Genomic DNA, 18,134 nt, shown 5'->3' on the forward strand with positions numbered 1-18,134 from the left:
TGCCATCTGCACCAGCTCCTTGATAATGTGGCTTCGTTGAAGCTATTCTGTCAGCTGTATCCCCGAAGCCATCAATGCCTCTGGAGTGAGTGAAGGGAAGTGTGGAAGGGGCTATGGAAGAGTTAATATGTCCTGCGGCTGTATTCACACTGTCCATTGTGGTTTTGGTAGGGCTTGGCCCGACACCGTTGGCCTTCCAAGGGGGGCCTATGGAATCTGAAGCAAGAAGGGATGGTGACATGGATGTGACTAATCCTTCTCTTACAGGATGTTCGTGAGGAGGGGAGAATCTGCAAGGAAAGGACACTCTGTGTTCTTATTACTACCTGAATAGTATGGCCCTATGCTATTGACACCTTCTTAGATTATTAAAACTGTATAAATTTTTAAAATGCAGTTTGCTTTTCACTATGGCTGTTGTTTATTTACTGTTTGCATTTCTCTCAGGTAGAAAAAATAAATTAAGTCAATTTCATGTATGTTTATACTGTATTCATTTTCACTTTCAGGTTCTCAGTGCTGCATACACAAGTACTGTCAAATGAGTTATCCAATTAAATGCATTTTATATTTTATTTCCTGACAAACATGTTGATTTAGCATCTCAGCTTTCTCACAGGAGAGTTCAGCGCTTTTTTAACCCAAACTGTCTTTGTGAATTTGAGAACACAGGTCACTGCTTCACAGGTTAGGTTTCCCCTTTGGAAGCCAATTTGAGATTGTAAATGAGTTCCCGTTATGAGAAGGAAAAGGTTAATGAGAATCCTGTAGATTATGTATGCTGTTTGGTAGGGGACTGGATGGCTCAGAAGACTGCAAGTGGCCTACTGAGCCTGTCATTGCAGGTTTTAACTTGGCTCAAGTCAGATCTCACCAACTGACAACTCTTTAGAGGACTATATAGAATGAGCTGGAAGTCCCAGTCCATTTCCAAGACTTTGTCTTGACTCAGAAAAAAATGGTTGAGTTTATGTCAGGCTTAACTAACATGCTATCTAGGCCTGACCAAAATTAGTGTTGATACAGGATAAGACTTTGTAACCTTGATTTAGTTGGTTGATTTATAGTGTAGGCAAAAGCCCTACTAGATATGGCTCCACACACATCGCCATCCCAACAGGTACTGACACGTCCCCAACAAAGAACCCAAAATTGCATGGACATGAAGATCAGACTACTCTTTTAACTCTACATACGCCTGTCCAGGGCATGACTGAAGCATAATTATGAAGTACTGTGGGGAGCGTGTACCATATGTGGTGAACAGTGTATGTGTTCTGTGGACATACAGGCGATTGTATCTAGACTTACCAGTCTAACACCATTCTTAGCAATATACTTCAACATATTACATTTTCTCCTAACGATACTTGTTTCTTTTTCTTCTCAGACAAACCATGTGGAGACCCCCCATCCTTTCCTCACACGATCCTGCATGGTCACACTGGGTTTGAAATGGGGGATGAGCTGCTTTATGTTTGTGCTCAGGGCTACGTCATGGGCAACAAAGAGGCTGCTTTTACGCTGCTCTGTGACAGCTGTGGGGAATGGTATGGGCAAGTTCAGGCCTGTGTCAAAGGTAAGCTTATCTAGCATACACACCAAGGCTCCTCTCAACCAAAGCTGTCAGCAAGTCCTGGTGGGGCTGATAGTGTCCCAAATGGTACCAGATATTTTCAGTCCCCAGGACTTGACTGCAACTGTGTACAGTTGAAGGTGTCTATAGCACTGCTGTGTAACAGTGCTTCTCCAGCTGCTTATGCACCAGGTGATCCTCCACAACTTGCTCTCCCAGTGGCCCTCAGAGCCTTTAACCATACAGTAAAACCTCAGAGTTACAAACACCAGAGTTACGAACTGACTAGTCAATCACACATCTCATTTGGAACCAGAAGTACACAAATCAGGCAGCAGCAGAGACCAAAAAAAGCAAATACAGTACAGTACTGTGTTCAATGTAAACTACTAAAAAATAAAGGGAAAGTTTAAAAAGAAGATTTAACAAGGCAAGGAAACTGTTTCTATGCTTGTTTCAGTTAAATAAAGATGGCTAAAAGCAGCATTTTTCTTCTGCATAGTAAAGTTTCAAAGCTGCATTAAGTCAATGTAAACTTTTGAAAGAACAACTATTACGTTTTGTTCAGAGTTATGAACATTTCAGAGTTATGAACAACCTCCATTCCCGAGGTGTTTGTAACTCTGAGGTTCTACTGTACCAAGCCAGTCACCTCTTGGATATTTTCAGGGGGAGCTCAGGGCAACTGCTTTCACTGAAGCTGTGCAGCACAATGTAGGTGCTGGGCTGGAGTGGGGAATATACACTCTATACTAATACCAGAAGGCTGGGCTCGGAGCTACATTAGGCAGCAATAGGATACTCCTCCAGAGAGGAAACAAAGGTGTGGGGAGCACAAAGTAAGGGCTAGTGAGAAAAATTGAGCACAGCAGGGGTGCTGTGTGGAGGGGAGCACAGAGGAGTGCTATGAGAGAAAGTATGGGAAGCATTTGAAATAATCAAGGGACAGTTTGTCAAATAAGCTGGTGGTCTGGAAGGTCACCTGAGCATTCCACAACACATTGGTTGTTTTCTCTGCCTCTATCACCCTTATACAAGGAATAATTAGGAAAAATGATATAAAATTCCCCAGGATGCACACAAAGGTCTACAGCAACTCCCAGAACCTACCTACCTACCTCAAGACCGCCACCATATCACTTTATCATCAGACCATAATAAAATGCATCATATAAGCAAGATAAATGGAAAAATGGACTAGTGGATGCACTCAAACTTAACAACATAAAGTATAAGCAGCTAAATAACTTCATTTTCCCAGGCAACACTTTAAACACAGAGTTCCATATCACTTTATAATATGTCAAAAGTTCCAGGGTGACCATGTCTTCTAGTGTTTGTTCAACAACCAGGCACTGTGGGGCCCCCAGTCATTATTAGGGCCTGTGGGAACTACTGTTACACAATTAATAGATAATAACAGTATAACAAGGCAGAGTGCTAAATATACTAATACCAGTATGCTCAGAAGTCATCAGCAGAAGCTTCCTTTATGGGAAGCAAAGACTAATTAAAATTAAATATTTTAACCTTTAGTGCTATGTTTATCCCCGGTGCATAGCCTTTAAAACCAATGGAGCTACATCAATGGTGAATTTGGCCCTACAACTTGCCATCTATGTATTTTTTGCAAAAGAGTCTGGATGAAACTCTTCATGCTGTTGCACAGTGAGGTGGAATGGGTGTAACTAAGTGAAGGATTTGGCCCTGCATATTGTTGGGATTCCCTCCAAGATCTCTTTCCATTCCGCTTCCCAAGAACTCAGTTTGACTCCACCCTTTGTCACTCAGGTATCTTTATTTGGCATACAGCAACGCTACGCTGAGTTGATCAGACTCAAACACAGGGGGGTGGGAGGGTTGCGGTGGATGGATGCAGGGTACATCACAGTTCCAAAGTTACAGAGAAACCTTCTCCCTTTTTATACATTACACATCTCGTTGTATTTACAATACATTGCATCACACATTTTTGGCTTGGCTTGGTTACTTTGCAGGAACCAATCCCTGTGCAGCACATACTGACCATTATTCAACTTCCTCTTTACCTCATCTCTACATTCCTTGTCCCTTGTTATCTAGTTCATAGTAAATAGTTCCCTGCATGTTCTCCCTCTTATCTTAGGCTATGTTTACACTACAGATCTTACAGGGCACAGTTGTACCTCTGCAGCTGGGCTGCTGTAAGGTCTCCAGGGTAGCTGCTCTATGCCAGCGGGAGAGAACTCTCCTGCCAGCATAATTAAACCACCCCCAACGAGCGGCGGTAACTATGCTGGCAGGAGAGCATATCCCACTGACATAGCGCTGTCCACACGGGCACTTTTCTTGGTGAAACTTATGTCAGTCAGGGGTGTGTTTTTTCACACCCCTGACTGCCAAAGGTTTTACTGACAAAAGTGCTAGTGTAGACAAAGCCTTAGTTGGTTCAGACATTCTGTCTGCTTAGCTTACTGACCTATTTACTTACCTTGTTTAGCACAAACAGTTTGTTTTCAACCTGATGATTTATTTCCTTCCCTAATTCTCTCTTCCAAAAAATGAGGCCTCACTCCATGTGTTAATTACTCATGTCAGGCCAGGCCTCAGCTATGACGATATGTGCATTCCTTTAATAAACCCAGTATCTTTTGAAAAAATAAAAGGAGGACTTGTGGCACCTGAGAGAATTTTTTTCATGAAGTTGAAAAGTCCTCCTTTTCTTTTTGCGGATACAGACTAACACGGCTGCTACTCTGAAAAGTATCTTTTGAAAAACCCAAAGGGAGGGATGCAGTTATTTGAGAATTAATTATACTGTTTTATCACTTATGGTTTCCTCATTTTATGGAATCTTAAGCCTTTTACACTGGAATTCAATGTATCAGTAGTCTCTGGCAATGAAAAAGATACCACTAACTGCTGTTAAGGGCATCTTTTAGGGTTAGTTGCTTCTGATATCCATCATGTCACTTTCTCTGGATATAACTTTGACCCCAAAAACTTGGGCATCAGTTACTGGTTATTTGTTCATGCAGGCACAGCAGCTGACTCTGCTGACTCATAGTGTTCCACCCAAACAACTCTCTGATTAGCACTTTGACAAGAGGTTTACTGTCTCCTATTTTCTTTGTTTCCTCTGGTTTGTGGGGGCTGACCAGCCAGATTTGTCCCATGAGTCTCTCCCAGTCTCTTTGGGGTCATAGGAAACATGATCATTCTTTCTAGTGAGCCAGATCAGGAAAGAGGCCATTGATTTAGGGGGAGAAGGAAGGGAGTGGCACTGAGAGATGTAAACAACTTGAATGGGGTTGCATGCATGGAAGGGAGGGCTGGATTTGGTTATTAGCATATATAAAAGTGTGAACACCATTCCCAGCATACTAGATTTTCAAGCCATGGGGCAAAGTGGTACTTGCAATTCAAGTTGTACACCATCCATTTTTAAAGTGCACCGATGATGGTCATCTCTGTGGATTTCTGAGACTTCATCACGTCATGTAGGATGATGTTGCATCATGGTGCCACATTGCTGTTGTGCTTTTGCTGAGAGGGTATTCAATATATTTTACTAGAGTTCATCCTCAGTTTAATAACCCTGCCTTACACTCACTATCTTTCTCCTCACTCTCACAAACCCCCTTTCTCTTCAGTATTGGGCACAATTCCCACTTACTAGAAATAAGCTCTCGGCATGTGCCTCCAGCTATGATGTTAGAACCAGCTCCTTAGTAGTGATCTGCTGTTTATTATTTTGTATTTGCTACTTCTGATGTGGGACATGACTCATAGGTCTTTAACATACTTGTTTTATTTACTTAAGGAAGGGAATTAACTGCTAATGTTATAACAAAATCAGAGGTTCATTTTTCAAAGCAGTTCAAGGTAGTTAAGCCCAGAGACTGTTAGTGAGCCAAATACATTGTTTACCAGATAGAGTGCACAAGATGTGAATGCAGTGTTTTGTATGTCTTGTGCTACGTTTATTTTCCACACTGAGCACCAGAGTTGCTACAGCCTGGGGTACTGGAATGAAAAACTGGATTTTGCATGTGCCTTTGGATACTTAAAGGAAGTGTACAGTACATATCTGAAAACCCTATGTCCTTTCATAGTAAAGTTGCAAGAGTTGCATATATAAAACATGGTTCTCTCAACTATAGATATCACTGTGTTATCCATACCATTATTATGTTGTCACTGTTCTAATATGACTCCATCTTGAAGCCTGTCAGAAATTTGTGCAGAATTTGTGTGAAATTTGTGCAGAATGCACCTGTCTGCTAATTTTTTTGGCCCAATCCTGCAAAGTGTTCAGTTTCTTCTATAAAGAGCTTAGTGCCTTAGCTCCCATTAATTTTAGAGAGACTTGGGGCCTGATCCTGTGAAGTGTTTATTACCTTTTTATTACTCTCTAGAAAGACCTGGGCAACTTGGAGGGAATTCAGAGATGCTCAGAATTAAATCCTACTGTCTAGGTTTGGAATCGCCAAAGTTGAGCAGATTCTCTCTTTGAATACATCCCAAAACCACATCCATCACATTTGTGGTGTTATATTACATCGCAATTTTATTTTAAATTTGTTGTCCAGTATCACCTCTAGGTTTCTTTCAGGATTACTGATTTCCAAGTATCAACCTTCTAATAAATCTGTGTTCCATATTGTTTTTTTCAAGATTAGCTTGCTTGCATTTGTCCAAGTAAAATCTCATTTTGTTATTTCTTTCTTGTACTTTTACCTCATCTGTGACACTTCACATAATTTCTCTGTCCTCATCTTCCAAATGAGTCTTCACTGCAAAGCTAATTAATACACTTTACTCCCTCTTCCAGTACATTAATGAAGATGCTAAATGAGACCAGACCTAAAATTGATGCATATCACCCCTATTTAGACATCTCTCTTGCAAAAACAAAGAGCTCACAGTTAGACCTGGTCTACACTAGGATATTTTATCTAAAGTTTCTCAGGCTTTGTTTACACGGGCAACTGAACAACAAAACTTTTGTCTTTCAGAGGTGTTAAAAAAACATCCCCCTGAAAGACAAAAGGTTTGCTGACAACAACCGCCGGTGTGAACAGCGCTTCGTGGGCAGGAGCGCTTTCCTGCCAACAAAGCTAATGCTTCTCGTTGAGGGTGGAAGTTTTTTGTCAGCAGGAGAGCCGACAAACAGCAGCTACACTGTGCACCTTTTAGTGGCATGGCTGTAGTGACACAGCCGTGTCACTAAAAGCTGTGTCATGTATACATATTCTCAGATATTCAGCTCCACCAATAGTTATTCAGCTCCACCAATGATAGGAGCACTAGTGTAGACAATGCACCATTGACATCTTAAGCGTTTTGTCACATATTTCTGCTCCCAGCAGGCTTAGACAACACAGTTCTTAAAATGCTTGCAGCCCTTTCTACTCTAATGCTTTCATTATTGCCATCGCCAGTGGGAAATTTTGGGGCAATATACACACCTGTAGACAGCCAACCAAAGCAGGGGAAACTGAAGGAGTGTTTGGGAAGGCTGAGAAAGAAAGGAGGGTAGAGGCGCAGAGAGAGAAGAACCAGGCATCTTCCACCAATAGATTTTGAATAAAGTTTGCACAATTTTCTGAATTTTAGAAAATTTATAAAAACTTTAAAACTTGGAACCAAAAAAAGTAAGCTTATCTATATCTGTACTTCAATGAATTGCCACGTGGCCAAAATTTGTTCCTTTAAAATGCTAATTTTCCTGCACCAAAACTAGCACACCCACAGGGCTCTTAATACTTTCATACATTTCTCATCAGATGCACACAGAAACACAGAAAAATATACTGAAGAAGTCAGCATCATTGTTAACAACAAAACAAAGCATGTTACCCCCATAAATAGGACACTGGGGTTCTAATACCCACAGAACCAGACCAACCAAACACCCCTGATTCCGTACAATCATATCACGTGAGGGTTCCTGCTATATAAAAATCAAAGTGTTTTCAGGTAATCTTCTGGCACTAAGCTTTCTTTAAACTTATAGTAATAAATCCAAACAAAACGTTAATTGTATTGGTTTTCGTCACTACTTATTTTCCTTCATTTATACATTGCCTGTGTAGTCTGTAAGGTCTTTAGGGCAGGCACCTTCAATTTATACCAGTCTGTAAAGTGCCTTGCAACTATTGGTGCTAGCCAAATAAGAATAATAACTTACTGTGTCTCCTATGATTTATCTTCTATTCCTTTTCAACTGTCATTCGACATTTTTATTTCCTTCTGTCTCTTCATCTGTCTCTTTCTTTCTATTATTTTCAGCATTTGTTTTTCTGCTGATTAATTTTTCTGTCCTTCCCTCCATCCCTCCTCTCTCTTGCTGCCCTATTCTCTTCCCTCCCACTAGGTTGCGTCATTGTGGTCTCACTCCATCTCTTTCCTCCTGGAATCTCTCTCTTCACTGACAGCCTCTTACTGGAGTGTCTCCTCTTCTAGGGGTCTGCCCTAAGTCCCCTTCCCCCACCCACTCGGTTTCATTCCTCTCTCCCTCCTTGGGTACTTTTCACCATTTGATCATCTGCTTCACTGCCTCATCCTTGTGGGTCTCTCCACTTCCCTCTCCCATTGGGTGGTGGCTCTCACCTCTCTTTTCCCCCTTGGGGCTCTTTTTGCAGTTGCTCTCTCCTTTCCTTTGTAAGTGTCTCTCCTTAGGCCTGATTAGAGGTTCCTGTCCCGCTTTGGGGTCTCTCTCCACTGTCTTCATACTTGGCTCTCCTCATGGCATTCCCCACTGGGGGCAGGGGTCTCTCTTTTCTTCAGTGGAATCTTTTCCCACCCCGTTCCACACACTTGGCGGTCTCCATTTCCCTCTCCTGCCCCCCTATTCTCCTTAGAAGTTTGTTTTATTAGCAGTCTCATGACTCATTCACAGGTGGGGGGAGGGTCTCTATTCCCCTTTCTTTTGCTCCTGAGGGAGGTGCCTTATTCTGCTTGACTGCCTCCACTTGAGAGGCACTAATGCCCCATCAGAGGGTACCCAGCTTCACCTCCACCCCATGGGGCATGTTCCTCAGCTGCTCCCTTGTTGGAGGAGATGGAGAGAATTTCTGCATTTTTCCTCCCTGTTCTCCCTTCCCTCTGGCACTCCCCTACATTTAGCACCCTTTTACTGTGGGATAGGGAGCCTCCCTCAGTCTCTTATTCCTGGGGGTGGGCTCTCAGATTTATCCCAGACCGTCCCTCTTTGCCGGGGGTGGGGTCACTAGGTCGTCTCGTCCCCCCCATTCTTCTCTAGCTGGGAGCAGGTGGTCACCTTGTGGTGCTGGGTTGCCCTTCTCTGCTTTTCACTGACAGGAAGCAGAGGGAAGAGTCCAGAAAGGAGCAGCACCACAACCCCCCCTGTTGCTAGGAGGCTGGAGGAGCTGCACGCTCAGTGCTATCTGCAGGACCAAGGCAGCTAAGTGGGGTTACAAAGCGAAGCAGCAATGGCGAGACTACACCCCTAGAGCTTCTGTCATAGGAACAACCGTGCACCCACCTCAGTTTCCCCTCTCAGGTAACCCAAGAGTTCTACACCAGGCTCTCTTGCCTCCACTAAACACACCAGTGCATGTAGTCATTAAAATCCCAAAACATCTCACCCTTTGATGCCTCACATACCACACATCAGTGCCTCCTACCACACCTGGACTCTTTTTCAGTCCTCTTCTGTCTTTCTTCTAGGGTAGCCTCCCCCCAGCCCTTCCAAATGGAGCACAACCCCACTCTTCCCAGTGGGAACCACCATAGCCCCTCTGCTGGGAGATCATCCTAACCAGGGGAGCATCCCCCACTCCTCCAGCCCTCTTACTGTTACCCTGGGCCCAGCTCTCTGGTGTGAGACATCCACCCTCCACTGCCCCTCTGCGTTCAGTCCTTTCTGGCCCTCACCTTCAGCCTCGGTATATACAGTAGCTACGCTTAAAATGCGTCAGTGCCACAGCTGTAGCACTTCAGCGTAGGAACTTACTACAGTGACCGGAAGGATTCTCCCATTGTTGAAGGTAATCCTCCTCCTCCTCCCTGAGAAGTGGTAGCTAGGTCAACAGAATGGCTAGACTCGAGGTTAGGTCATCTTAATGATCTCTCTCAAGGGTGTGGATTTTTCCATGTTTCTCAAAATAAATAAGTTTTAAAATAATAATAATTTGCAATTATTCAGCACCTTAGATTGGAGGAGCTCAAGTATTAGTCATGCCAAATATTCCTGTGGATAGGCTTTATTCCAATTTTATAGGTTGAGAATGCTAAGACATGGATAACTTAACCTATGTGCCCAGGTCTCACAGGAAGTCTGGGGCAGAGTCTACAGTAAAACCCTTCCTATAATACCAGGCCTAGAGAAAAGGGGGGAAAGGGGTGAAGAAACCCTAGAGCCACCTCCTCCCAGGCCTGGGAAAGGGGAGAAAAGCACCTGCAGTGTCCCCCCCTCTCCCTGGACTGGGAAGGGGGTGAAGGACCCCAGAGCTGGTGTGGGGCCTGGGGGGACAGGCAGACATGGGGCTAGAAGTGTGTAATTAATTACTGGGTAGATGGACAGATGTGGAGATGAGGGGGTATGGACTTAACTAGAATGTTGGGGTTTGAGGAGAAGCTGGAAGCTCTGTGCCATCAGGCAAATAGGGATTGCTCCTGAAGTGGGAGCCAAAGTCACTTTACTCAATACATTTGAGAGAGTGGGCAACACTAATTATCTCTCTCAGATATAGTGGGTATGGGTATGGGGAGTTCAGAAATCAACAGACACCCCCCCTAAAAAAGACAACAGTCTTTTTTTTAAAAAAAGTCTTGTGATTTTTGGGGTCTGGCTCATGATGTTTTAACTTTTAGGGTTGACAATGCTGCACTAGTAAAAATCTTGTCTTAAGTGGGAGCAGAATTAGGCCAACACTCATCCCTCTTGGAAATCCCATCCTACACATCCTTGCCCCATTAAAGTCATTGGGAGATATGCCATTTACTGGAATGGAGCCAAGATTGCACTGTTGACTTTTAACCTTTAGAAAATGTATGGTGTCTAGTAACTAATACTTTCAACTAGTCTACATAGTATCTTATCTCAACCTCTCCACCATTCCAACATGAAGTTAACTTTGTTAACATCCCTCCCCCCACCTGCAAAAAGCATGAAATTGGCGCAAAAATCATGAACTTTTTTAAAATTAGGATTCTTTTTATTTTCCTATTTTCTTAAACATTTAAAATAGACTTGGGACATGTTTTCAAAGCTTTTCTGTGCAACCACAAAGGCTAGATATTTCCTTTTTTTCAAAGTGAAAGCGGAGATTCTCACTAAGTGACATTACTCCACGAATTAGTTCTTTAAGAAAACAAACCAAACATTGTAAAACTCATGATAAAATTATAAGAAGTGCCACTGATTTAATTTATTCTAGCTGAGGATCTGTCCCCGCAACCAGCTTTATTTCTAATTTAGATAAAAATAACTCAGCCAAAGTGACCCACTGCATACAGTTTCTGACATAATTTTCAAATGAGTTTCTTTGCTTTTTTTCTCTACTTTTGTACATAATTCCATTCAATAACTAAAGCTTGGGACTGGAACAGTATTCAGAATTTCCTTGTCAACATTTCACTGCTTGTTCAGAGAAGTATCAAACCTCTAAGAAATTATTTCTGGCAGAACTTTCCACTTTTTTAAAAAAGGATTGGGCAGTCATGACACAACTGGGACCGGACAAGTAAAACAGAAAGAGCCTCTCAAAATTCCAAATGGAATGAAAATGGTCTACACTGATTGGCATTACTGTCCCCATTTCAGAATACACATGCCTGGAATGTTTGGGATCTGCTCCGTTATTTAATGTCATGAATAGACACCAGCAGATACTGGGTAAAAAGGAGGAAAAGTCAAAGCAGTTTTCAGTAAAAGTGAGTCATCACTAGTACTACAGCTGTTACATTTTTGAAAGTGCCCAAGTGATTTGGGAACCCAAGGCCTTGTTTACGTGAGGAAACTTTAGTGAAATAAACTAGGATGTGATTGTAAAGTGCAATAGCTATTCCTCACTAGCTCTGCATGTAGACACTCTTATTCTGGACTGAGTGCTTTCTTGTGGATTAACTTAATCCACAAAGGCTCTTTTACTGTGGAATAAGACTGTCCACATGAGGAGATAGGTGAGGAACAGCTATTGTGCTTTACATTCACATACTACCTTTTTTCACAATAGCTTCCTGTGTAGACAAGCCCTTAGGCTCCTATATGCATAAGTCACTTTTGAAATGTAATTTAGGCTTCTGGGATGCCTGTTTTGCAACCTTAGAATTAACTATAAAAAAATTGAGAATTTAGTGTAAAGAATGAATCAAAAGAATTGAATTAGAATTAAAAGGAAGCTGGGTTATATGTGGTTGTTGATATTTTCTGGTACAGCAGAGAAAAATAATCACTAAATGTTTTTGGGGAAAATGTTCCAGCGGAGGACCATGAACAGAGCTTTTCAGATGCTTTGATGCTGGAAAGTGATTCTATTTCAGTGAAGGTTTACTTTTGGAAACATGTATCACAACTTTTATTGCAGCTGATTCCTGTCAGAGACAGGAACCGCAAAAAAGATACTGTAATGCATATCTAATTCCTGTGTGGAAAAACTGTTACATTAAAATGACATTTCCCAAACAACTGGCTTGATTCTGAAACTGCTCTGAGTGACTAGATACATAATCAGCCTTAATGCTTTTACACATAGAGGCCACATAGACCAATAGGGAGGACACAGGTCTGGGAATCAAAAAACCAGGTTGTTAGTCCCAATTCTGCCAATGACTCACTCTGTGAGTTTGGGTAAATGACTTCACCTCCTTGTGCCCTTTTTTTGCCTCCATCTGTAAAATGAGAATAAATTATTCTCACCCAGCTTTGCAAAACATTTTGAGATTTCTAGATGAAAAGTGCCATGTAAGAGCTACATAATATTATGATTACTCTACAAGCTTTGTTTGTCATATATTACTATTGCCCAGCTTAAAAATAATTAATTAATAAGGGTACAATCTGAAAGATTTTGGAAGAATTAGCACAAGCGCATTGAACAAAATAATCTTAAAGTTTGACATTTGGTTGTAGTCAATGGATTGCGGATACAATGAAGTACATCAAAAATTAATAAAGAATATGCTGCAAGAGGCCTAAAATGTTTTACAAACTTGAGGTAATGCACTATACTTTTTAATCAAGATATTCTTGAGGGAAAAATGCTTCTATATAGTTACTGTTTCTTGCCATTTCCCTATGAAAGGGCACTGTGTTAAAACTGAAAACACAGGAATTTCAACCCAAACAAAGCAACCTTAGGTAGAGAACAGGAAAATACATTTTTGCAGTTTATTATTTTTTCTTCTGCAGTGAAGAGAATGTATTTGTTTCAGAAAATATATCCTGAAGCTTGGGATTGTAATAAGGATCTGAAAGCTGGTATTGTGTGACATACTCTGGCTGTCTTAAAGGGGGAAAAGGAAACCACCACTTGCTAAGTGACAATGTTCCTTTTTTCTGCCCTAAATCATTGGTTCATTATAGACCAGTGGTTCTCAAACTGAGAGTTGGGACCCCAAAGTGGGTCACGACCCTGTTTTAATGGGGTTGCCAGGGTCGGTGTTCGACTTGCTGGGGCCCAGGGCCAAAGCCCGAGCCCATTACCGGGGATCAAAGCTGAAGCCCAAAGGCTTCAACCCTGGGTGGTGGGGCTCAGGTTACAGGTCCCCTGCTTGAGACTGAAGCCCCAGGCTTTGGCCACCCAAGCCACAGGCAGTGGGGCTCAGGCTTTGGCCCCCCAAACAGGATGGTGGGGCTTGGGCTTTGGTCCCTCCACCCGGGGCAGCAGGATCTCAGGCGGGCTCAGGCTTTAGTTACTCCTGCTGGGGTCATGTAGTAATTTTTGTTGTCAGAAGGGGGTCGCGGTACAATGAAGTTTGAGAACCCCTGTATACACACAAAACTAATACGAGCATTAACATTTACATTGTGAAAGCTCCTAGAGGCCTCATTGTACCTGGCACTGGTCAAACAGAATAAATACCTCCAAAAGCTTATGTTCTAAAAAACAAGTCATAACAGATATATGAGAAATCATATCAATTCCCTGTCCCGAAATTTGAACTAAAATGATGCTTGCCAGCCTTTACTTTTATCCTTTTGCTTGTATATTTTATTGCTTTCCCTGGTCTGTTTTTTTGTCCTTTTAGACTGTTAGCTCGTGAGAGCAGAGATCACATCACCTCTGCTTGAAAAGGACCCATGCTGGGCACTAAAAGAAACATACAAGGTGGGGTTTTCAAAAGCATTCATCTTTGACCTGGATTTGTTCCCTTTGGAGTAAATTTTACCATTGACTTCAGTGGAAGCCGAATGAGGCCAACACTAAGGGTATGTCTTCACTACCCGCCGGATTGTCAGGTAGTGATCGATCCAGTGGGGATCGATTTATCGTGTCTAGTCTAGATGTGATAAATCGACCCCTGAGCGCTCTCCCATCGACTCCTGTACTCCAGCGCCACGAGAGGTGCAGGCAGAGTTGATGGGGGAGCGGCAGCAGTCGACTCACCATGGTGAAGACACCACGGTAAGTCGATCTAAGTACATCAACTTCAGCTACGTTATTCACGTAGCTGAAGTTGCGTAACTTAGATCGATCCCCCCCTCTAGTGTAGACCAGGGCTAAGTGTTTTTGAAAATTCCACTCATAATAAATATCTGTAACAGCTTTCATCCCAAAGCACTATGGGCCAGATTCTACAACCTCACCCATTCTAGCATAGTCCCACTACAATCATTTTTAAAAACTAAGATTGTTATCAATTCACATTAAGGCAGAATGGGATGATGAATAAAAGTCAGTACATTTTTTTATTACTATTATTTTGGGACATGTTGGGACAAATGTCTATTCCTTTGTGAGGGTGTGTGTGTGTGTGTGTAGGGCGAACAGGGTGGTATTATCTCACAGGCAAAATATTTCACAGGCCTGTCAAAAAATATTGCTATCCTTGGTTCCTGTTTTCAGCTCTGCACTCACTCAGTTTGTGGCCTTAGACAAATCACTTCACAGCTCTATACCACAGCATGATCACCTGTCAAACAGATATTACTATACCCATTTCAGAAGGATTGTAAGAGACTTAATTAACTCATTAATGTTTGGAAATCAATTTGAGATTTAGATTAAAGGTACCGTGTAGAAATGGAAGCTATTAATTATTATGATTTCCATAGGGTGAGATTCTGCTATCCTTAGTCACATTAAGTAGTCCCTTACTTTAATTAGTCCCTGAGTCCCCAGCAGTAATGTGGGGGGCAGGCGTTTGGGACTCTGAATAAAAAAAGACTTGGATCTTGGACCAATGCTTTTCAATACGAGCATTTTTAAAGCCAAGTCTGCCTAAAAGGAAAGATACAGCCACTTTAAAACCAGCTGGTAATTGGTTTAAATGCAAGTAAATAAAGGCTACAGCTGTTTAAATAAGGGGTGGACATAGTGACACTTTGGTCACTAGTCTTCAGTTATGATCCTATAACCTGGAAGGTAGAAAGCTCCAAAAAGTGCTTAGGTAGTGGGCAAAACTGAGTGTAAAAAGTAAGCTACCAGTGCCTGCAACATAGGGCCCACAGCTGCTAAAAAGGCTGTCCTCATAACATTAACTTGCTAAATACCAAATGCAGGCCTCATCTAGAGGTCTAAAACCAAGCAGAAAGAATGGGCTACTACTACGGGAAGCTATCCAGGACTATGTGAGGCCAAAGCTTCAGGGCAATGCTTCCTTTGATGTTTAAAGAGATTAATAGATCCTTTCATTCTGGCATCCCCTAAGCTAACATTAGTTATGTATATAGTCTTCTTTGCTATAAACTGTACAAACACCAGACACTGCATATGAGAATATGCTATAGCAGCTTTACAACCTGGACCACAATGATTATCTAAGGGCTTGTCTACACTGGCAATTTACAGTGCTGCAACTGGGCCCAAAGAGAACAAATTCTGGGTACTTGATAGGAGACCAACATTTTATCAAGAGCTCATGCTATTACTTGACTTAGATATTTCAGTAGGAAAATCCTTCTAAAGAACAGAAAATGTATTTCAAAAGAGATTCTGAAAAGACAGAATTTCACTTTATGTAGCAAGGCCATTTATTACTATTATTTAGCATTGACAAAGTGATCTGTGCTGTTCAATACACAAAATAAAGCTCCTGGCCTGAAGAACTTCCTATCTGAAAAACAGATAATGATGCTACACCACACACAGAAAAGAGAGAGAGAGAGAGAGAGAGAGAGAGAGAGAGTATGGAGAGGGTGGGAGATGGGTTGGTTAAACACCAACATATAAAATCAATGTTACACCCTCACCTCACCTGGATTACTGTGGTCACCCTATCTCAAAAGGGATATTTTAGAAATAGAAGGCTTTCAGAGCCAGGTGTGAAGACTGATTAGACACTTGTAAAAATTTCCATATGAAGAGAGATTGGGACTGTTTAGAGAAGAGATGAGTGAGAGGGAATACAGGCTTACAAAATAATTAATGGCAGACAAGGTAAACTGTGTGCTCCTATTTGCCCTGTTTCATATCACAAGAACACGGGGACATAAAGCGATCAAGCATGCCAGTGGAGCACATTGCAGAAAGAGACAGATTGTGTGGAAGTGCTTCTTTCTCTGTGTGAATCAGAGCCATCTATCTCCATGGGCCAGCAGACTGGGCTGGAAAGAGAGAGAGAAGGCAGGAAGGACTCTGCCTAGCTTGAAACACTGACAAGACCTGCTCTGCCTCACAGAATGGGTGAGATCAGACCGGGGTGGAGCAGGAGCTGCATCTCAGGACTTTTATTTTGCAAAAATCTGTTAATCTCTAGTGCTTTTTAAGAACAGGTTAAGAAATTCCCTTATAAATTTGTTAGTCTCTAAGGTGCCACAAGTACTCCTGTTCTTTTTGCAGATACAGACTAACATGGCTGCTACTCTGAAACCTAATAAATTCTGTGTTCCTTGCCTTCCTACCACACTTTCCCCAAAAGAATTAAACTAGAAGTCAGAGTGGATCTCGGGGGTGGTGGGGGAGCACGTGTAGGCAAAAAGGAGGAAGTCTACACAGCATTTTGGACCCCCTGGGAGCAAACCTGAGAACCTGCATTGACAGACTCAGATAAGCGGGCCTCTAAAAGTAGCTGCGTAGACAACGTTTTGAAGTTTAGTGTTGGGGTAGAGCTTAGGCTCTAAAGCCCACACCCTTCCCTACGCTTATGGGATTGTCCTGGAGTCTCCAAGAATTAAAGATTATGTCATGTGATGAAATTTCCAGGAATACATCCAACCAAAACTGGTAACCCTGCTAGGCTTCAGAACTCCATCCCAACCTGCAACTTCAAAGTGCCGTCAATGCAGCTACTTTTAGAGCACCCAGCATGAGTCTCTGGGCTAGGAGGCGCATTCCCACATGCTCCAAAACACTGTGTAGACAGGCCTAGGGGGCTCAGAAGGTCTGAGGTCCTGGTTCCAGGGTCTGGGGCAGTTGTAGGGTTGCCAACTTTCTGACTGAACAAAACTGAACACCCTTGCCCTGCCCCTTCTCCGAGGCCCCAGCCCACTCACTCCATCTTCCCGCCTCCCTCTGTCGCTCGCTGCCCCTCATCCTCACTGCAGTTGGATTGTGCAGTCTACAGTGGCTTAGAAGCATGTTGGGTCTACTTACAGAGGATGACTGGGCCAGGTTGTAACAGGCATCACACAGAGATTTTTTTAGGAGGGATTTGAATAAGTAGGAGGTGGTGACTTGGCAAGCTGGCGTGAGGCATTCTTTCCAGAGGGCACTGTGGTAAAATTCATGAGTGGGAGAAGGGAATTAAGGCATCGAGGCTGGCATGTTGTAGCTGTTTTATATTTTGTTGACAGTTTATATGTGATTTTATTTTACAAACCTGTTGACTAAATATTCTGGTAATCTTCCAAATACCAGTTAAGATATGAAAGACTGCACGAGCACATTTTTATGAATAGTTAGAGGAATTTGTGTCCTACCAGAAATGTTTGTGCTTCAAAGGGCTGAATTCTCCTGTCTGCTAAATCCACTCTGCATCGCATGGAAGTTTTCCCATGTTTTCAACTGACCAGAGAGGGCCATTGGAGAAGTTTCTCTGTCTGGGGAAAATTCTCTGCTGGTGTATCTGCTTCCTACGCCAGACACATCCTAACCCTTTGTTATGAGGGGAAGCAGGGAGCGTGTTGGGGGAAGGGGTTCGGGAGAGTGAAGCTACACGTTACCCTCATAGTGTAAGTCAGCACAAGGGTGCAGCTCTCTTACATGCTTTGGGACCAGGGATGGAGCCCACTGTCACTCAGAATCTGAGAGAGGCCCCAGTCAAGAATCTCACCCTAAATTGTTAGCCTATAACAAGACAGTAAAAACACAAGACTTTGTACATTATAGACTGATGCATTGAAAGTTTCCTGTTATTGATTTCGTTCCTGCCTCTCGCTAGGCTCAGGTTCATTGCTTCAATATCTCCACTGAAGGTTAAACAGTCTCTGGTTTTTCTGATTCAGTTT

At 42.5% G+C, this 18,134-nt stretch overlaps 1 protein-coding gene across 1 annotated transcript in view; it reads left to right on the forward strand.

Annotated features, from left to right (window-relative positions):
* The window catches only part of SUSD5 (sushi domain containing 5), a 67,155-nt gene that overhangs the window by 45,415 nt on the left and 3,606 nt on the right, over positions 1-18,134 (forward strand). The window contains exon 4 of the mRNA XM_074943259.1: positions 1,391-1,579. Coding sequence (XP_074799360.1) covers positions 1,391-1,579 — 189 coding nt within the window. The remainder of the gene's footprint in view (positions 1-1,390; positions 1,580-18,134) is intronic.

Source organism: Natator depressus, chromosome 2, assembly GCF_965152275.1.
Source record: "Natator depressus isolate rNatDep1 chromosome 2, rNatDep2.hap1, whole genome shotgun sequence".
NCBI lineage: Eukaryota > Metazoa > Chordata > Testudines > Cheloniidae > Natator > Natator depressus.